Raw genomic sequence first — 23458 nt, 5'->3', positions numbered from 1 at the left:
ACTTCTCAAAAGAAGAAATAAAAATGGCCAACAAATATATGAAAAAATGCTCAATATCATTAGCAAATAGGGAAATGCAAATCAAAACTACCCTGAGATTCCATCTCATACCAGTCAGAATGGCAATCATCAAGAATAAAAATAATAATAAATACTGGAGAGGATATGGAGGACAAGGAACACTTTAACACTTCTAGTGGGATTGCAAATGAGCACAACCACTATGGAAATCAGTATGGAGGTTCTTCAAACAACTAGATATGGAACCACCACATGACCCAGCCATATCACTCCTCTGTATTTATCCTAAAAATTTAAAGTCATCATACTATAGGGATACACATATGTATATTCATGTTTCGAGTGGCATAATTCACAATGGCTAAACTGTAGATAAAGAAAAGTGGTATATACACACAAGACAATTTTATTTAGCCATAAAGAAAAATGAAATCATGTCATTTGTAGAAAAATGGATGGTACTAGAGACTGTTACAAAATAAGCCAAACTCAAAAGGTCAAGGGTTATATGTTTTCTCTCAACTATGAAAGCGAGAGAGGAAAGAGGAAAAGAAAGGGAACAGAGGGAAGAGAAAAGTGCTAGGGAGTGATACTGACCAAATTATATTGATGTATTATTGCATGAGTGTATGAATAAGTAACAATAAATCTCAACATGTACAACTATAATGTACCAATAAATATGTGGAAGAAAAAAAAGCCCACCAAAAAAGACAAGGCCAAAACACATATTCTGAGTCTCTAATACAATAAGATTCTGATAGAACAAGCAAATAGAGTAAAAAAAGTAGAAGAGAAAGCCCCCCCAAAATACCTTGCTGCACATATACTATGGGTTAATTTTCTAGTGTATATGAGAATCTAACAAATTTTAAAGTAGCATTCTAAATAAGTGGCAGAAGGAAGGTGTCATCATTACATGATGATGGGACTTTACTATTTGGAAATATGTAAATAAAAAATTAAATAAAGTTGTCACCTCAAATCAAATCCTAAAAAAACTTCCTAAAAGATTATCCTTAAATATGAAAGAGAGAAAAAAAACAGATAAGAATTAGAATTAAAAAAAATAGAAAAAAAGGAATTAAAAAATTTTATAATACTGATTTCCAACACAGTAGCAAACAGAAGAACAATAAAATAAGCAGGATTAAGAATATGAGTTAAATCTTACATGCTCAGACTGTGGAACCAACCTAGATGCCCTTCAATAGACGAATGGATAAAAAAAATGTGGCAGTTATACACAATGGAGTATTACTCTGCATTAAAAAATGACAAAATCATAGAATTTGCAGGGAAATGGATGGCATTAGAACAGATTATGCTAAGTGAAGCTAGCCAATCCCTAAAAAACAAATGCCAAATGTTTTCTTTGATATAAGGAGAGTAACTAAGAACAGAGTTGGGAGGAAGAGCATGAGAAGAAGATTAACATTAAACAGGGGTGAGAGGTGGGAGGGAAAAGGAAAGAGAAGGGAAATTGCATGGAAATGGAAGGAGACCCTCATGGTTATACAAAATTACATACAAGAGGAAGTGAGGGGAAAGGGGAAAAAAAAAAAAAACAAGGGGGAGAAATGAATTACAGTAGATGGGGTAGAGAGAGAAGATTGGAGGGGAGGGGATGGGGGATAGTAGAGGATAGGAAAGGCAGCAGAATACAACAGACACTAGTATAGCAATATGTAAAACAGTGGATGTGTAACCGATGTGATGCTGCAATCTGTATATGGGGTAAAAATGGGAGTCCATAACCCACTTGAATCAAAGTGTGAAATATGATTTGTCAAGAACTATGTAATGTTTTGAACAACCAACAATAAAAATTAAAGAAAAAAATTATAAATAAATAAATAAATCTTACTTGCTCTTCCCACACTTTCTTTTCTCTTTCATATGCTTCCTTTCTCTTTCTCTCTAGTTGTTCTTTTAGTACAGCAGCACGTGCATTTGCTTGGGCCTGAAAATAAAGACAAAATTAGTTATCAGAAAGAGGACATGTGGTTTCCTTTCCATGCAAGTCTAAAAAGATACTGACTTATTAGCCACAAAGAAATGTGCATGTAAGCTCACTCTATATCCCCAATACCTTGAATCAGGCTTGACATACAGCAGGCCTGTCATACAAGCTCACTAAATATTTACTGAATTAAAATAAATGCAAGTACATTTGAATGGAAATTAAAATGTAAAAATATTTATTATATAAAATTTCATTTATCTTCAGAGAAATGGATAACTGTGTATTTCATTTTTAAGGTTACTGTTTTTTCTTTTTAGGATTACTTGTGTCATACTTTTACATATTTATGCCATGACTGTGATCAACTGTTATTCATAAATATGTTATACACAGAAAAACACTGTATTTCAAAAACCAATTAGTAAAAGATGAAGTGGAAAGAAAAATTAAAGCAAATGAATAATGTGTTCTAACTATGAAAAACATAGGAACATAACTTTCTATTTCAATTTTCTATAGAAAGTGCAACATTATTTCTAGTCTATACCTTAAGTGATTCAATTTTTTTGCGCCTCAAATCAGCTTCCTCACTTCCTTCTTGTCCTTTGGAATGATCTGTTTCTTTCTACAAAATAAGTAGATAAGCATACCACTTAGGACAAAACCATCAAGTTCAGTGCAGAGCTCCATGACAGATAACATGAATACTGACATTTAAAAATGGGAAATCATTCAACGCTGTTAATTTTCTCCCAAAGCTGAAAATGAATTCTCACAACTATCACCCTGTAGACAACTGAACAAAATGTTAAAAACAGAATGATATAAAATGTACTTTAATCCTTGGAAGGATAGTGGATAATTCTGTTCTCTCAGAATTCCTCTGCAAAAAAAAAAAAAAATGTTCTTATCAATTTAAAATCATATAAATAAGACTTACTTTATTCCCTGAACAACTGTGTGTGTGTGTGTGTGTGTGTGTGTGTTGCTGGGGATTGAACCAAGGGCCTTGTATGTGCAAGGCAAGCATTCTACCAACAGAGCTATATCCCCAGCCCGGAACAACTTTTATGTTCACTGTATTCATCTTTTTTTTGTTGTTGTTGTTATTGGCATAGCATTTCTAATATTAAACTAATTTTAATCTAATCTAATGATTAATAATATCATTCAGTTACTTTTTATTTATTTCCTTTATGGCAGTGCTAGGATTTGAACTCAAGGCCTCAAGCATGGTAGGTAAGTGTGCTACCACTGAGTTATGTTCCCATCCTCGATTACTTTGTATAAAGTCTCAAACTACCTTTTCACCACGAAGTCTGGCTTTAATCTGCTGGCGCTCATTGAAATTCTGTAGTCTTATTTGCCTCAGTCTTGCCAGATAAACCTACAAAGAAGAAAAACACACAACATATTCATGTAAAAGAAAAACTATTAACATTTTTACTGCTAAAAAATTTATAATTCAAGGGAAAGTGTTAATCTGAATATAAGAAATAAAAGTTCTGAAATCTGGTTAACAGAAATGTAATATTAGCTTTCAAGAGTTTAATTTAGAGCAATTTATTTCTGAAAAGAAAGAAATACAATTACAAATTTTTAATTTGATCAAAAGAAAAAAATTAAGCTTACAAGACTGAATAACAGTTATGAGGCAAAATTATGACACAGCATGAAGTTAAATTATAGTAACAGGTCCCTATAAACTTACAAAATCTTTAAACAATTGTTAAGAATTTAAACCATGCAAGAAAAGGAGGCAATAAACTCAAAAAATGGCTGTGTGATGGAGGTAGCGAACATGCGGGAAGCATACCTCTTCCTCTTTGTTTCTTGGCTTCCCTCCTCTTGAAGAGCTGGACCTGCCTCCATACATAGCTGCCAGGTTTTGCAGGATTCCCTGTTTATCATTTAATGTACTAAGTTTAAAGAATGACTAAGGCTATGCCATCATCTTACCTATGATTAGCCATGTGCCACTTAATTTCCTTTGGGCAAATACTGACCATTTCTAGCTGCTAAACTCTAATAAAAATTGTGGCATTTTCCTATATCAATTTAGCAAATATATTTAATGAGAAGTGAAAAAAGCAATTAAGTCTCAAATATAATTATTCAAAACAGAGACCAGTTGTTTTTATTACTCACTTAAGAGGGTTTTGGAACTGCTTTAGAGTTAGGTAAACACCAAATCGATTTTTTCCTCTAAAAAAGACCCAATTCATTTCTTTATGTCTGTGAATCAATTTCTCACACATGCACAAATATTTGAGCTTACTGTTCTTGAATTCAACAAATATGTTGTATATTAAAAAATGAAATTCTGAATCATGATTAGTAATGAAATCTGGTAAAATGAAACTTTTTGGTCTCAGTCATGTCCTGTTACTATTCTGGAAATTATCATACCCAGGCACAAGCTTACTTACTTTTGGCTATAATTTACCACTAATGTGAAATTATCTTTTTAGAAATTACTAATATTCTTCAGTAAAACTATCAGATTGTCAAATTATTTACTCTTTTTTTTTTTTAGCATGCAAGTGTGCTTCAAGATTCTCCCCCCAAATTCTTAGTCCTACTTCTCATCAGCTTGTTGTACTTTTCTATGCTTATACATCTCCCTTTTCCTGATGGCTGTTTGATTTAACCCCCTGAAATCTAGTTTCCGATCCATGATTCTGAAAAAATTTTAAGGTCACCAATCACTCAGAAGTGATTTAAATGGAGTCTGTTGAGACATTTTTGCACTTATTTCCACTGAAAAACTGTTTTGACTGAATCCATTAAATTGAGTATATAATACTTTTCTCTTATAACAATATATATTCACTGTAGAAAATTTATAAAATAAGGAATTGTGAATCATTTATAATTCTAATATCTGAGAACCTGTAATTTAAAGACATTCTAAATTTCCTTTTATTCATATGTATGAATGTATATGTATTTTAACAAAAACTAGGATTTTACTATTTTTATTAATGTTATATTCTTTTTCCATATTCAATTAATACTTCTTATAAAAATTACTCTTAAATTACTAAACACTATTCACAATATTCTACTTAATAAATATTCTGTAATTCACATGTTTTTAAGAAAAAGTCTATCTTTCAGTATTTATAACAGCAATCTCTCCTAGGTTCCTCTATCTTTGCTGTTTTTCACAGGCATTTTTTTTTTTTTTCTTTCTTCGCTCCTTGCTAAATGTCACTGTTTTCTTGAGTTTCATTCTCTGGTCCTTCTCTTCTCATCCCCAGATTTTAACATATGTTGCTGATTCCCAAAACTAAATCAATCTCCCACCCAGCTACTCAAGAGGCTCGGTCAGGATGAGGCCTCTGGGGAATACAGAAGGCCCTGTCTCAAAATACCACCATCAAAACAAAATTTCATAGTGCTTTTTCTTCTGAATTATAGAACTTGGAGTTCACTAAACTGTCATCTGGACATTCCACTTTTATGTAGCAAAGATACCTCAAACAATTTACAAACCTGACTTTTTAATCCACTTTTCTTTTTTTACTATATTTTTTTATTCCTAGCTTATGCTAAGCCACATGAATCAGCAAGATAGGAGTTATCTTTTCCTCTTTCGTACCAACAATATACAAATGACTGCCACATTTCCAATCCGATCTCCTAATCCTCATAATTTATACCTTTAATTTCTGTCTTAGCTCAGGTTTTCTTCTTTTGTCTCCTGAATTTATAAAAAATTTTCCTAACTTAACATCTTACTTCTAGTCTCCCGTCTCCAATCTATTCTTAAAAGATATTTGGAGTTACCTTTCTATAATTATTTTTCACACCAGGTCTCACATAAGTCTTTCAATGGTTCCCATTATTTTCAGACTTTAATCCATCTGTTGAATGGCAGATTCATCACTGTCCCTACTCAATCATAAATCCTATATTCTAGTCAAAAACCGTGTGTGTGTGTGTGTGTGTGTACACACATACATGCATACATACATATAATCTCACTGGTCATCTTAAAATGATTAACTCTACTCATCTTGCAAAACTCAAATCAAATATCCCCCTGAAAAGTTTTGCCAAAGCTTTCTGTAATGAATCAAGTTGCCTCCCCTGACCTACATACCAATGTTTATGCAGACCTCTCACAGCAGTACTCATTAGCATAGTATACTATGACAGTTAAGAACATGGTCTACAGACTATGAAGTCTATCCCATTCATGTTTTTGCCAATGGCAACCTTACGCAAAATTACTTAAACTTGCTAAGTCTGGGCATAGTAACAGCATGTACTTCAAGGACAATAAAGAGCAAAAAAAAAAATTACTGTATGAGCATGTTCTGCCTTTTTCCTCTTGAGAAAACACTTTCAACTCACCCAGTCCACCCCACATTCAAGAAGGTCCTGGAATCAGCTTAACAGTTATTTGAGCTTTGGGGATATAGGTCAGAGTTGGGGAGGCAAAGGGAAATAAAAAATAGGCAGTAGTAGGTAATGATATGAGGTGAACTAAAAAGATATGGAAGTATCTACAGCGTTCTTGGAAGTGAGCTGAGTATTACTATGGACTTTATCTTTCTCAGTATTTGAGAAATAGAAGAATCTGAGTAACTTTGAAGTTAAAAAAAAAGTGCTCCTTTTTCAGTTCATGTTCTTTATATCAAGTTCAAAAACTGCCTGGTCAATGGCCCTAAAATTATCTTCTGTCCCTTTTTTTTTAAGAAGTTTTATGTTTTATATTAAAACCTGATTGAGAGCTGGGGTTATGGCTCACTGATCTACATACCTATGCTTTCACTAGTACTAGATTATGTTGATTACTATAGCTAGAAATCAATCTTAACATTAGGATCATTCCTTTTTTAAAACATAATTGTTTTTGTCTATTTTAGGACTAAAATTAATTTTATATGAATTTTATGTATTTGAGGGGTACTGGTAGAGCACTTGCCTAGCATGTGTGAGGCACTGGATTCAATTCTCAGCACCATATATAATAAAATAAAGGTCCATTGACAACTAAAAAGTATTAAAAAGAAACCTGATTATCAGTCTTGAGCTATTTTATAAGGTGTGAAGTTTAGCTCAAGGTTCTTCTTCTTTTAGCAATGGATGTCCAACTCCTTCAGCAATAATATTGGAAAGACTGTCCTTCTTCCACTGAAGTGCTTTTCTTTGTGAAGAGCAAATCAGGCATATTTGTGTGGATATGCGCTAAGCTGTTCCACTGATCTACATACCTATGCTTTCACTAGTACTACATTATATTGATTACTATAGCTAGAAGTCAGCCTTAACATTAGGATCATTCCTCTTTTTTCATCACAATTTTTGTCCATTTTAAGGCCAAATTAAATTAATTTTATATAAATTTTATTTATTTGAGGGGTACTGATGATTGAACCCAGGGGCACTTAACCACTGAGCGCATCCCCAACCCTTTCTTATTTTTTAAGACAGGGTCTTATCAAGTTGTACATCTCCTGCCTCACCCTCCAGAGTTGCTTTGGTTGTAGGCATGCTCCATAGTACCTGGTTATCATATGAATTTTAGAACAAGCTTGTCTATATCTATTGAGAACTTCTGGAATTTTAAGAGTAATTACATTGAAGTTCCAGAGAAATTTAAGAAAAACTACCATTTTTACTGTGTGAAGTCTTCTAACTCATAAACACAGTAGGACTTTCCAAATTTTGTGATTCTTAGCGTCTGGGGTTGTGGCTCAGTGGTAGAGCGCTTGCCTAGCATGTGGGAGGCACTGGGTTCAATCCTCAGCATCATATAAAAATAAATAAATGTCTATCAACAACTAGAAGAATTTTTTTTTAAATTGTGATTTTAATGTCACAAATCTTGCAGATATCTTGTTAGATTTTCTTTTTTCTTAATTTTGTCTGAAGTAGCTATAAGTAGGATTGCATTTTAAAAATCAGTTTCCACTCACTGTCAGTAAACAAATTCAATAGATTTTGTTTATCTTATAACTATAATTAATTCTTTTTATTTCTTGAATTTTAATAGAATTCTTGGAATTTTCTATGTAGATACTCGTTACTAAATAGCATTGATTTTATTTCTTCTTTTCAAATCTATGTTTTTCTTTTCCTTGCCTTATTGCAGGAACTAGAACCTATAGTATTATGACAAATAAGAGTGGTAAGAGCATACATCATTCCCTTTTCTGTGACTGTGGAGGGAAAGCATTCATCTTCTACTTGCAAGTATGATGTTATATTTAGTTTTTTTTGTAAATGCTTATTATGAGATTGAGGATGTTTCTATTTCTAGTGTAAGAACTTTGATCATGAATAGGTGAATTTTGTCAAAAGATTTCCTTTATCAATTGATATATGATTTTTTTCTTCTTCAGCCTGTGGATACACTGGATCACACTGATTTTTCTAATACTGAAATAAACTTGTAATATCCTGACTAAATTCTACTTGGTTGTAGAGGGATTCAACTTACTAAAATTTTGTTTGGATTTTTTCATCTAAGTTCATGAGAAATAGTGATCTATATAGCTTCCATTTTCATGTTTGTTTGTTTGTTTGGGTGAGTCTGTTTGTCTTTATCTGTTTGTTTGTTTTTTGGGGTACGTCTCTTTCCACAGCTGAGAATGATTCACTACACTACTATTTTTTGAAAGACAACTTATAACTACATTGATTGGTGTTGTTCTTTGAATGTTTAGTAAAACATTCCACTCCAGTGAAAACATGAAGGCCTGAGAATTTCTTTTTCAAGAGCTTTAAAATCACAAATTAAGTTTTAAAAATAGTTATAGAGTTATTATCTATTTTTTGATAGTTTATGGCCTTTGAAAAATTGGTCATATTTGTTCTTAATTTGTTCTAAATTATTGAATTTATAAAGTTGTTTTTTATTATCCTTTTAATTGCTATTAGATCTGTGGTGACATCATTTGTTTTACCTCCAATACTGGTCATTTGTTTGTTTGTTTTTTTTTCATCTTTGTTAATCTTGCTAGAAATTTATCATTTTTACTCCTATTTTTTTAAGAACCAGTTTTTTGTTTCAATAAACTTGTCAATAGTATTCACTCCACTCTTCAATTTTATTGATTTCTAAACTTAATTAACTTCATTCTGCTTGCTTTGGTTTATTTGCTCTTTCTTTCTTTACTATCTTGAGGGAGGGACTTAGATTATTAATTTGAGACATTCTTCCTTTTTACTGCAAATGTTTAGTGCTATAAATTTCCCTCTCAGCAGTGCTTTAGCTATATTCCACAAAATCAGACGTTGTATTTTTTCATGCAATTCTGTGTATATTTATTTAGAAGTGCATTAATTTTCTAGTGACTAAAGATTTTCCTGTCCTCTGTTTGATTCCATTATGTTCAAAAAATAAACTCTGTATAATATCGATTCTTCTAAATCTGTTAAGGTTAATAATTCAGCTTTCTGTCTATCTCAGGGATTTTTAAATGAGTGCTTCAAAAAATGATTATTCTGCTTTTGTTGGGAGAAATATTCTGTAAGTTTAGAGCTTGGTGGTAATTGGTAGGATTCAGCTATTTTACATCCTTGCTGATTTTCTGTTCAATAGTTCTAGAAATTGTTGATAGTAGGGTGTGAGTTTCCAACTGTAATTATGGATTTGTTTATTTCTGCTTTATATACTTTGAAGCTCCGGGTATTTGGAGTATATACATTTAGGATTGCAGTAACTTTTTAGTGTACCGACTCTTTTATTATTATATAATGTCTCCTTATGTGTTCTTAATGCCTTTATTTTGTTCTGTTATCAGAAAATTCTTTTAGTTTTCTTCATTTGAGACTGCCTTTATCTCCACTTTATTCTTAAGGGATATTTTAATCAGATATAGAATTTGAGATGGACAGTAGTTTTCTTTCAGCATTTGAAATATGTTGTCTCACTTCTTTCTGATATCCTTGGCTTCAGATGAAAAATATGCTCTCAATTTGGTGTCCTTTCTCTCTGGCTACTTTTATTTTATTTTTCACAGTACTAGGGATTGATCCCAGGGCCTAGTGCATGCTAGGCAAGTGCTCTATCTTTGAGCTACATTCCCACTACCCTTTCTGGCATTTTAAAGGTTAGTTTTCTTTGTCTCTGACTTTCACAACTTTAGTTTTTGAAAGTTATTATTATTTTTTGGTTATGGATTTCTTTGAGTTTATCTTATTGTAGGTTCACCTAGCTCTTTGAATCTGTAGATTTCTATCTTTCACCAAACATGGAAAGTTTTCAGCTATTACTTCTTCAAATACATTTTTCAGTCACACTTTTTCTTGGCTTTTCAGTTCCAGTAAAACAAACACTAAATCTTTTGTATTATCCTATAACTTCTTGAAACTATGATTTTTTTTCTGTTATTTTTCCCTCTGTTGTCCAGATGAAATAAATTTAATCAATCTGTCTTCAAGTTCACTGATTCTATTTTCTATCATTTCCACTATACTACTATCTTGTGAATTTAAAATTTTGGTTATTGTACTTTTCAGTTCTATAATTCCCAGTTGGTTCTTCTTTATAACTTCTATTTCTTTGCTAAGCTTTCTTTTTTCATCAAGAGGATCTGTAATCGATTATTACAGCAGTTTTATGACAGTAGCTTTAAGATCCTTGACAGAAAATTTCAACATCTGATTCATCTTGGTCCAATGAATGCTTTTCTCACTCAAACTATTTTGCCTTATCCTTGTGTGACAAATGCTTTTTTAAAATTGTATCTTTAATATGGTTATTATGTTAGAAGACTCTACCTTATTTATATCTTCTATTTTAACAGAAAGTAGCCTGCTCTAGAGATAGCATTCAGGTTCTGGACTATTTTTTCTGGGCTTGAGTTACAGTGGTAGCTGGAGCTCTTGCTCAATCCCTGTTGATACTTTCTGATAAGGATGGAATTTGCTTTCCCAGGCCATATGCTGTTGCTGGGAGACTTCCTGAAAGTGGAGGCAAATGCCTCTGGGTCTGTTCTCCTTATCTAACTAGATGGAACATATGGAGACAGGCAGTTTTATACTCATTGCTACAAGGTAAATGGAATCGGTTGTTAGCATTATACTTGTTGAGATGGGATGGATGGCCCAGGGCTTTGTCACTGGTTGTGGATTACGCTGGTCTTTAAGTTAAATGTCAATGCCCAGTTGTGAAGTGGAGTTGGGACCACTTGAGACTTTTACTGCTGCCTCCAGCTTGAACCACTCACCAGGGGTCTGGTGTGTAGTAGGTGATGGAGACGCCCATTTCCGTTGGAATTCTATTTTCCTAAAACTAAAGTGATGAATGATGAGTGGAAGCAGGCTTTTCTTGTTTCTTTTTCTTTGTCTTTATTTCTGTCTGTCTTTAAATCTTGGATAGACTCTACCAGTATTGGGTATAAGAAGATGAAAAAAAAAATTCAGAGAAACTTAATGTTATTCCTCAAGTCCTCAGTCCCTAGCTAATTCACCTTCTTGACAGCATTTAGAATTAAATTATCATTTTATGCTAAATAACTGCTAAGTTATTTAATTGTATTTAAAGGGGAAGTGAATGGAAAAGTGAATCTATGCCAGCTGTTCTGGAACTGGGAAGAAAGTGCTTTTTGATAGCTAAGATTTTGATACTGCAAAATACTCTATGGTATAAACAGTACATCAAAGTTCAACAGAGTTATATGGATTGTTGTAAAGACTGAAAGAGATTTTTATGAGTTGAACTGTGTCCCTCTACAAATTTATATGTTGAAATCTAATACCTGGTACTTCATATTGATCTTATTTGGAGATAAAATTTTTACCAATTTAATATTGGGGGTAACAAGATGGACTCTAATGTAATATGACTAGTGTGCTAAAGGGAAAATTTGGAGATAGACTCACACATAGAGAGAACACCATGGGAAGATGAGGTCAAAGGTCCAGAATAATGATTCTAGACACCAAGGAAAGCCAAAGATAGCCAGCAACTACCAGAAAGTAGGAAAGAGGGATAGAGCATATTCTTCCTCACAGCGTTCAAAAGTAAACAACCCAATTGACACACTGATCTTAGTCTTCTTGCCTTCAGACTGTGAGATAGTAAATTTCAATTGTTTAAGCCATTTAGTTTGTTGTATTTGGTTATAGCATCCCTAGCAGACGAATACAAAGATAATGCATATAAACTGTTTAACATTTTAAGTTTTTAATAAGGTCATTAATATAAGTAAATTTCTATTAGTGATAAATAAATACAGTATGATTTAAGATAGTTCATAAGAAAGTAACAATTTTCAAGAGAAATAATACTGCTTCATGATTTTTTGGTAAAATTCAGAGGTTCTTCTGCTAAGTTATTCCACAAAAACAAAAACACAAGCAAACAAAAAAAACCCCAGCTATCCAAGAAAAACTCTTACATACAGCAGAAGACATCTATAGGAATATTCAAAGCAGAACTATGATCAACTTCAATAAATATTGTAAGGAGAATTAATAATTGTGATGTAGTCACACAATGGAATATTATACAGCTATACTTGATTACATGTATGAATCTTAGAAAAATGCTTAATGAAAAAAAGGGCTCAATTTACATTATTTGTAATATTTATATAAATATTATATAATATAAATAATATATAATATAAATATTATAAATATTTACAATATTTATAATGCCCTAAAATAAGTAAAACTGAACAATATATTGCTTAGGCACATGTACATGTGTGAAAAAAAGTGTTTAAGAAATCCAAAGGAATGCTAAATCCAAAATTCAGAATAATGATTCAACAGAGGCAAAGGAGCAAGTTAGGAAGCAATTGGCAAACCATAGCCTATGGGCCAAAATCCAGTTCAGTTCACCACTTCTTTTTCTATAGCCCATAAAGTAAGAATGGTGGAAAAAAAAAAGAAGAATATTTTAGACACATGCAAATTATGTGAAATTTTAATTTCAGTGTACATAGATAAAGCATTATTGGAACACATACATGTTCATTCACTAATACATTGTCTTTGTTATTCTGTATTGTGCTGTAATACAAAATTCAATAGCTATAACAGAGAACTTATGATCCAGCAAAACCATGAATATTTACTATCTAGCACTTTCCATAAGCACATCTGCCAATCCTTGAGGCAGAGAAGAGTATATAAAATCCAGGGCTATTTTGTTCCAACTCTAGGGAATACTATAGTGTTCCAACGTCCTAATTTACACATATATTACATATATTCTTTTCTATGTAACAAATGTTATTTTACAAGGATTAAAAATATTTTTAAAGATTTAGAAAAATAACAGCAATGTTGAAGAATTAATTTACTATGTAAGATACTTTGTAACAAGGACTAGCAACCTATAGTCAACAGGTCAATTCTAGCCTGCTGTCTAATTTCCAAAATAAAGATTTTCTAGAACATAGCTACACCCATTTGTTAGTTTTTCACTATTATGGTAAGAGTGAGTAGTTGCATAGGGCACCATATGAACTATAAAGCCCAAGATATTTACTATGTTATATTTTAAAGAAAATATTTGCTTATCCTGCCTCTATAATATCATCATATCTACAAGTTTTATCTAAATTAAGGAAAATATTAATATAAAAATTTAAAAGGAATAAATAACAGTAAAATAGTTTAAAGCATAATCTTAAAAGTCAGACACTGACTACTTCTTGGGCATATTATATGACCCTGGGCAAAGTACTAATGGTTCTGGGTCATCAACCTATAATGTTGGAGTAAAAATCTCCACCACAGGGACTGCAAATTGATATAACCACCATGGAAAACAATATGGAGAGTCTTAGAAAACTTGGAATGGAATCATTAATCCAGTCATCCCACTCCTAGATTTACCCAAAGGACTTAAAATCAGCACACTATAGTGATACAGCCACATCAATGTTTACAGCTACTCACGTCACAATATCTAAACTATGGAACCAATCTAGGTGTCCTTCAACAGATGAATGAATAAAGAAACAGTGGTGTGTGTGTGTGTGTGTGTGTGTGTGTGTATAATGGAATATTACTCAGCCTTAAAGAAGAATTAAATTATAGGATTTGCTGGTAAATGAATGAAACTGGAGAATATTATGCTAAGCAAAATAAGCCAATACCAAAGAACCAAAGTCCTAATGGTTTCTCTGACATGCAGATGCTAATTCACAATAAGGGGGTGGGGTTAAGAATAGACATATTTTGGACTAAATAGAGGGGAGTGAATGCAGGGATTTAGGGGTAGGCATGATAGTAAAATGTACATTACTCTTTGTGTATATATGATTATATGATCTGTGTAACTCTACATCATATACAACCAGACAAATGAGAAGTTATACTTCATTTATGCATGATGTGTCAAAATGCATTCTATTGTCATATATAATCAGAACACATTTTAAAATGCATTAAAAAAACTCTACCACAGATAATTGTTATCAGGATTAGACTCTCAGTAATATTAATTAACATTTATTATGTCATAGCAAAATAAACAAACCCCATAAAACCACAAAAAAACCACCACCAGCACAATTACCACCAAAAACAGTTGACTTGACGTATTCTTTGTCAGAACTTTACTAATATGCATTTCAGCTGCCTGTGCAGGAAAAAGTTTGAACCCACATAAAAGCATATAAAATTATTTTTAAAAACCATGACTTCTTTAAAATGTAACCTAAAAATCCCTGTTGTTCCAAATGCTTATTCATAGGTCAGAGGCTTTATTTTCCATAGAAATTAAGTTATAATTCATTGTGGTTTCCCAAAGAGATTAATAAAATGTATTGATCAAATAATTTATGGCAGTTTTCTGTTCCAGAGTTAATCCTTAAGACTCAAAAAACTTCGTCTTGGGCTGGGATTATAGCATGTGTGAGGCACTGGGTTTGATCCTCAGAACCACATAAAAATAATAAATAAAATAAAGGTATTGTGTCTATTTACAACTAAAAATATATATTTAAAAATTAGTCTTAACTGTTTAGGATTATTCATAATATGATATTAAAAGTACCAGAAAATATTAGATTTAACACCTGAATCTCTTATAATCTCTTTTAAGACTGTATCTTTTCATCAGCAGAGATTTTTATGAGTAATTATAAAAATAAACAAATACAATTTCATGCATAATTCCAAATTATTGAAACAAATTATGGATATTTATATTTATCAATGGAAAAATATTTAATCTATGTGGCCTTAAATCAATGATGTTAATATTTCTTCTTAAGGAGTTAGGCCATTATCATAAATATCCGTTTTAGTACTGCGCTAGAGATATGCAGCTACTCCATGAAGAGTTCAGCAGTTATAATGTTGAACTGAGAAGCAACAGTTACCATGGCCCAAAAACATGCATGAATGACTACTATAAACATGCCTTAGAGGATCACTATAAAATTAGTCCCTTCATATCCCTCCAATTCTCAACACCAGCTTCTATTCATACTCTTCATATCAAGATCTCTGTTGGTTAATCTTTCCCTGGGTGTTGAAGATTGTAAATATCTGATAATATAATGCATATCTAACTCAAATCCACTGATTGGGCTAGAATGTAGTTCAGTGGTAGAGTGCTTGCCTAGCATGCACTAGGCCCCTGGAATGATCCCCAGTAGTGCACAAACAAAAAATCAAAAATAAATCCGCTGATTAACAAAATTGAAAATCTTGCCAAAAATGAAGAATTTAATGAAACAATAACATTGATATTGGAAACCATTCAAATTCACCTATAAAAATGACAGAGTTACATAAAGTAATAACCAAGTAAAAGAAAATTGCAAAGAATTCTGAGGTTTGTGCTTCAGAATTGTGGGAGTATCGAGACAGTAAGAAATGATCTTTGGAAAACTGGCACTTTTATAATATAGCTCTTTTATAATATAGTAAAAATAAAGCATAAAGTAAAAAATGTACCATATTTCATTGTCCTAATACAAACTTTTTTTTTTTTTACATTTTAACATCTCTGAAATGGGAGTGGAATCTTTATAGTCAAAGGTATCTGACAGTCACTGTTGACCAGGCAGCACTTAAAAACATAAATGTTACTGCCTGAGTAATGTATCAGTTTTGGGGTGTGTGTGTGTGTGTGTGTGTGTGTGTGCGTGCGTGTGTGTGTGTGTGTGTGTACAAGACTGTATGCAGTCCCCTAAAGTTTCAATTGATAAATCACATATGGGTTATTTCAAGAAGAAACACAGACCTGGTAGTTATTAAAACCTTCATTAATACCTTCAGATAAAAGCAAGAAAGTGCTAACATTAAAACTTTCAGGTTAGGGTTGACTCCTTGAGAGAAAAATCCCAGAGACAAAAAACAGGAGCACTCTATTAGAAAATATTATCATCTCTATGTGCTTGGAGAGGATAATATTATGTGAGAATACATGAACACCATGTGACCCTGATTTAAAAAATACTGAAAAATCAAATTATGAATGTGAAGCATATTTAGGAATGAATACAATTATCAATTGACTTAATTCATAGTTTCCTTTTTATAGATGCACAATAATTATATAATAAAAAAATAAATCCAAAACAGGCATTTTATCAAGTATAAAATAAAAAAGTTGAGTAATAAAAAGCACTATATCAGCGATATTAGAAACTTTTTCCTTTTTCAGTTATTTGTAAAATAAACAGGCATTTCATCAAGTATAAAATAAAAAGGTTGAGTGATAAAAAGCAATTTATCAGCTAGATTAGCAATTTTTTTAGTTATTTGTAAAATATAATGTGCCCTACATCTGTTTCCTCTTTAATTTTTGTTTTTAATGGTGCAGGAGATGGAACTCAGAGTCTCACACATGCTAGGCAAGTGCTCTACCACTGAGCAACATTCCTAGTTTTCATCTTTAATTTGATAAAAATAGATAGAACTTATTATATAATGCTATCAGAAAAATTGAAATCTTCTTCAGATTACTAATTTTCAGAATTAAAACAAACATAACCTAAATTCTGATAGATAAAATAATTAAACTGCATTTTCAAGGTAAAATCTCAATTAAATACCCCAACTTGTTCTATAAAATGTACAGCTGTATTTTAGCTGGATTTATTGTAACTGATCTCTTTCTAGTATCAATGATCAAGGAGGATCTTGTAGATATGACAGAGAGTTGAAGAACACTATGTCACTATTCCTACAAACTTCTGAATTTGTTTTCAAAATGGATTCTGAAACTCTCCATCCTCTTCTTCCCAGCTAAGAGCCAATACACTCTAAGAAAGGGTATGTCTTACTGTTGTATCCTCAAGACCTAACGCCTCAAGACCTAAAGGGTATGTCTTACTGTTGTATCCTTAAGACCTAATGTGTTGTACTAATGCCTGTACAACACAGATGGGCAAGACACCTTATTTAATAAGATCAATTCTTTTCTTATGGTAATAATATAACATCTGTATTATGAAGGTGCTATGAAGATAAGTGAAACAAAAAGACGTTTTGTAAACTATAGAGCACACTATACATATTAATAATTGTTTCTACAAGAGATTGTCATTTCCTCCATTGCATTAGAATTTCAATAGTACTAATAGTAGATTTACTTTGTTGCCTCTCTGTCCCACATCTTGTGCAGTAATACCCAAGCCAACAAAGCAACACAGAAGTGCCACAAACTCTAAGAAGAGCAATGGTATTTCAGGTAAGAACAAGAGAAACATGGCACTGTCAACTGCAAATAGGTACTACTCAAGTTTGAGGGATAAAAAAGGCAAGAGAGCAAAATCAAGAGAGGTAAGAGAACCAAAAGATGAAGCTTTCTGCACCTGAAAAGTTTTTAATTTATCCTTTAAGCAATAAAGAACCACTGAATAGCTTTTAAAAGATGATAAATGTGTTTGATTTCATTTTAGAAAGATCATTTTTGCAGCTTTAATAAGAGATGCATTAAAAGGATCTAAGGGGATTTTATCATGGATTTTATGTGTGTGTGTGTGTGTGTGTGTGTGTTGGGTTGAATACTGACAGAAGGTAATAAAAGGTGGGTTTAATTTCCTACTGGGACTCAAAACTATCTACACCTCAAAATAAAACCATCTTTTTTGGTGATGCTCCACAGTGAGAAAGGCAATACAAAAAAGACAGCAAGTTTGAAGACAATAAAATGAATTTAGTTTTAAAAATGTTAAAAGAGATGTGAGAAAATTCTGGTATAGGTAATGTAGAATAAGCATGTGTCAACTTTCTCTTTCACTAAGTAAAACTCTAAAACCTAGACAGAACTTTTGAGGAATCTAAAAAAGTAAAAAGTGGTTACACTAGAGAAGAGCAGAACTAAAAAGTACCACCTACCATGTAGTGAGTACCCCATTTTCTAAAATTGATGCTATCCCATAGTCTGAACTGAACTTGGCTGACAACTTGAAACTGAGTACTCTGGAGATGGCAGATACACAAGAGAAATTCTTTAGTTCTGGCTCAAGGAGTGGGGAAGGGAATGCCTAAAACGAAGGAAGAAGGGAGGAAATCTCCATTTTTTCTCTCTTCTCCTTTCCTTTTTTCCTTTCTCTTGTGCTCCAGCACCCAGGAAACCTAACTGTTGTGAGAACTGCTGCAACAGAAGATCATAAGAACCAAAATTCTGAGGAAGAGCATCTTTGTGTTTTGTAACATGGATGCTCCCAAAAGGCAGGGCCAAAACCCATGGCTTCTCTCTCTATTCTCCTGCTGCTTGCTTCTAGAGGTGATGATATAGACTGTGGGGTTTAAAGCTAGGAGAGTGAAAGTTGAGCCCCAGGAAATGCAAAACGATCAAGGAGAGGAAAGACTGGAAGGAGCCCAGGAAAATAACCACATATCCTATACTAAAGTTCTGGGCTTACCTATAATCTGTATGTGAATGGATCTAATCCTATTGGGCATATCACAGACTTTGAGCACTGAGCTACCTAGATCTCAAAGCAATCACACTGGGTGGCACACACATGGGACAGATCTGAAGAGTAGTACTAGGCGATGAGATAAAGAAGTGTAACTGGAGACACAGCCCACAGAAAGAAAACAGAAACTTGCAGCTTGAGCCTGATAGTTTGACTGTCTGCTAAAGTAAATACAATCAACAATATCCTTAAAATTTAAACAAAGTCCTGAGTTCTAATAATGTAATATTCTAAATGTTTAGGATAAATTCAAAATTAATCAGCATATGAATAAACACAAAAATTTTAACTTACATGGAAATAGATGATAAAAAGATTTATCAGATGACCCATATAATTATCTGACAAAAACTTCAAAGACACGAGAATACAAATGTGCGAACAATCCAATCATGACCACTCTTGAAAAAAGTTTCAATAAAGTGCTATAAGCAAAGAAGTAGAAATAAAAAGAAATGAAAATACAATAAATGAAAAAATATGATTACCAAAATGAAACATTTGCTGGATGGACATAATAAGCAGAATAAGATTAAGAGAAAACATGACTAGCTCTCTTTCTGCTTCCTGATTGCCATGTCCTGACCTGCTTTCCTCCACCATACCCCTCTGCCCATTTTGGTCCAGAGCTAATCTAAGCTAAAATAAACTCCACCCCTACATTGCTCTTGTTAGATTTTCTGGTAATGATGAGGAAAAGGCTGGCTAAAAAGAAATTGAGGGGTTCAGGTTGTGGCTCAGAGGTAGAGTGCTCGCCTACCATGCATGAGGCACCGGGTTCGATCCCTCAGCACCACATAAAAATAAGATAAAGATATTGTGTCCACCTATAACTAATAAATAATGTTTAAAAAAACTGATACTGAGATGTGGAATAGTTGCTGTGATTAACATGACCATGTGGTTCAGAAGCTTTTGGAGACTTTTAAAGTTTATGTGAAGAATTTTGAAAAAGTTTAGATATACAATCTGGAAAAGCTGTAGAATATTGTAAAAGCAGAGCTTAATAGGTGATTCTAGTGGGAGCTCAAAAGAACTAGAATGCTAATAGGACTGTGGACAATAAAGACTAAGGTTCCAGAGGAGGACTCTGTAAGAACCCGGGAGAATTTCTGTGAGGCTGAATTTAAAGGTGGTGGACTAATTAATCTGGTGGAAGAAATTTCAAGGCAGCACAGTATTTAGGGGTTATAATGTATATATCGCTGATGGCTTTTAGACAAATTTATCGTGATCATAAAGAACAGAAAGTAAAGCAGAAAGATTTGAAAAACTTGGAGTGTGGCCCCAGAATAGTGCCAAGCAAAACTGGGTCTAAGGAAGGCATGGTTGTTAAAGAGATTACAGCCACTAAAGAAATGCTAAGTACTTTACCCAGAAATGGAAAAGATGATTTAAAGGCATCTCATGAATTGGCAACATCATATCCATCTCAGACTCAAGGGTGTAAAAGAAAAAAAATTCCTTTGTGTGGAGGCCATGGGAGCATTATGCTTGCACAGTAGGACTTAGGAAATTTTTCACCATGCTCAGCTGCCTAAGCACTCAGGGGCTGCTGCAGCCACGGTCCCAGAGACTTGGTTACTGCTTGAGATGGTTGCAGATTTTGGTATCAAACGTGGTTCTGTAGGAATACAGGATGATAAATTAGGGGGTCATGGAGGCTTTGAACTTACACTAGTAACTCTCCAGGGCACTCTCAGGATTGTGCCTCAGAGAGGGAACTGCATTATCAACCTCTCTTTTTCTGAGGCTTCTGGCTTCCTGAACAGACGCACTACCACTTTTCCTAGCTCTCAGAAGGCCATTGGGAAATTTTTAGCTTCTGTGATTATGGAAGCTAATCTAATAAATTATCTCTTACATAAATATATCATCTATTGCTTCTGTTTTTCTAGAGAACTCTAATATAATAGTGTGCATATTCTGGTGCAACATTAAACCGTAAATTAATCTAGAGATAACTTAGAGTGAGCTTTATATTAAGTTTTTATTAAGTTTTATTATCCCTAATAATCCCAAACTGCTTAACAATTTGTTTTGTTAAATTAGTAAATCAGCAAAACAGGTAATATAATACATATACGCAAGTACATGAAAAAGCAGAGATTCTTCCTTTTTGCCATATCTTTCTTAGTCAAAGATTTATGTACAGATTTAGTCATCAAGAAAATGAAGAAATTCAATGAAGTTTAACAGAATGAATTTTGATACATAAAGATCATTATCAAAATACATTGCTAAAATGAGAACACAATAATAAAATGAAATAAAGCAACTGCTGTAGCATTGGAGGAGTATGTAGATACAGTTCATTGAGAGAAAGAGACGAGAGAGACAGAGAGAGGAAAAAAGTAAATTACTAGTTAACCAGGAATACACCTAGAGGTACCTTTCACTTTGTACTATAGCATCTTGCCCAGGCAAGGGAGAAACATTTCCTTCTTTTATTTTTTATTATATAGTTCTGGGGACTGAACCTAGGAATTCTTGCATGCCAAGCAAGTGTTCTACCACCAAGTTATATTCCTTGCCTGAAATATACTAATTCCTGATTGCAAGATGACACAGTGAACAGTTCAACTTCCCTTCCTGCAAATTTCTAGAATAAAATAACTATGTATAGTTTTTGTTTTTGCTTTTTGTGTTGCTAGGTTGTTGTTCTTTTTAAAAGTAAGTACACATAAGTAAGTCCTAAGTAAGTACATATAAAGCAAAACTCCTGGTAGTACCAAAATGAAAAGAAATCCAGAGACAAGGAAAATGCACAAAATCAGTGTGAAACTTATACAAGCAAAAGCCTGTGAGGAAGACTGTTACAACAGAAGATGTGAACAGCACAAAGCATGCTCCATGACATGTTGGAAGCTAAGAGTATGAGAAGGTCTAACAGCAGACAACAGTATATAGTAAGAGGGTTACCTCCAAGACACTACCCATCTCTATAAGTCAGGAAGCAGTGCCAGTTAACTTGACATAGGAGCAGTAAGAGAGAGCTTGAAGTGAAAGGATAAGCTAATGGTCTGGGTGACTGATGAAACTTAGGAAGAACAAGAGACTTTTGAGCCCAGAAAATAATCTATCAAGCTATTTGTAATTACAAAATATTCCTATGCCCCACCCATTCTCTACTCTTACTGAAGATTATAGAAGACGGGTTATAGCAGTAGTACACTGTTACAAACTGACATTTCCAAACATGAACACACTACCAAGAACAATAAACATCTGAGGAGTGCCAACACTATGAAATAACTAACAAAACCCAAAGAAGTCAAGCTAATGCAGCTAATAGCTCACTAAGAACAAGACTATAACAACTATAATATTAGGGAATGAAAGCACAAACAAGGATTTTAGGAGAAAATTAATTAGAATTAATGGGCAGGAAAACACACATTTTTGAAATAAAAAGAAACCCATTAGGATGAATTAAATATACAAGTAAACAAAACTAAAGAATAGATCAGTGAGCTGGGATATCAGGCCTAGGAATCCTTCCAAAACAGTAAAAGGAAAGAAAAAGATAGAAAGGATCAAACAAAAGTAAAGGGGGAAAAAAAAGGACAGCAGAGACATAGGTTAAAATCTAAAAACCAATAGGAGTTTTCTTGAGGAAAAAAGGAGAGGCAATATTTTAAGAAATGATAAATGAGAAACAATCCCAGAATTGAAGGTACGCATGCTAAAAGTATCAAGTGAGAACTAGAGTGAACTCAATTTTTAAAAAGTTGCGCAATATTCAAATGAAGTTCAGAATATCAAGGATAGAAAAAGAGTCCTAAGAGTTATCAGGAGGAAAAATAATCTTAAAAACAAATTATGATCCAGAACATCATGTCTAATTAGCAACAATGAAAGTAAGATAATAAAGCAGAATCTTCAAAGTGCTTTTGGGCATGGGGGACCCTCCCCAAATTGTCTTTCAAGACTTGCTTGCAGCCATGGTGGAATAACAGGGACCAGATCCCACCTACCTTAAATAAATAAAAGCCTGCACAAAATACATGAAACGACAATTTTCAAACACTGGGCAACAGGCAGCACAGAGCAATGATCCTTGAGAGAGGGGAAGGGGTGGGGGAGGCATACTGCAATAGCAGTAGGGCCAAATTAGCCTTACATTAACATCTATTTTGTACTGCCTAGCAAGAGATTAAAAGCAAGCCTTGTGAGGTTCAAATTATTTCCAAATAACTTAACTATGTCCCAGAATCAAGCCCCCAAGTATTTAAAGAGTACAAAAATCAAGCAAAAACACAATGCTTGTTAGGAAGTAGAAAAATATACTAATGAGGAGAAAAAAACAATCAACCAATAGAGACTCAGAAATAAAAAGATGACAGAATTAGTAGATAAAAATATTTAAAGTTATTATAATTATACTATATATGTTCAAGAGCATAGAGAAAAATATAAGCATCATAAAGAATGACATGGAAAGTATAACCCAAATCAACTTTAAAAGAAAAATAAAAATTACAGCATCTGAGCTGGAGTTCTATCTCAGTGGCAGAGCACTTGCCTAGCATGTTCAAGGTTCTGGGGGGTTCAAAACTCAGCACTGTGAAAATAAAACAAACAAGAAAACCCACTCCTAACCCCCACC

At 33.1% G+C, this 23458-nt stretch overlaps 1 protein-coding gene across 1 annotated transcript in view; it reads right to left on the bottom strand.

The window, feature by feature from the left end:
• Window positions 1-23458, bottom strand: part of Nek1 (NIMA related kinase 1) — a 161886-nt gene that overhangs the window by 74139 nt on the left and 64289 nt on the right. The window contains exons 17-20 of the mRNA XM_048791768.1: window positions 3804-3887; window positions 3291-3374; window positions 2535-2612; window positions 1889-1984 (exon numbers count right to left, since the gene is read on the bottom strand). Of these exons, the coding sequence (XP_048647725.1) occupies window positions 1889-1984; window positions 2535-2612; window positions 3291-3374; window positions 3804-3887 (342 nt within the window). The remainder of the gene's footprint in view (window positions 1-1888; window positions 1985-2534; window positions 2613-3290; window positions 3375-3803; window positions 3888-23458) is intronic.

The sequence above is a fragment of the Marmota marmota genome, unplaced genomic scaffold (assembly GCF_001458135.2).
Source record: "Marmota marmota marmota unplaced genomic scaffold, marMar, whole genome shotgun sequence".
Lineage (NCBI taxonomy): Eukaryota > Metazoa > Chordata > Mammalia > Rodentia > Sciuridae > Marmota > Marmota marmota.
Note: the sequence above shows the minus strand (reverse complement) of the source record. Positions and strands in the feature narration are given on the sequence as shown.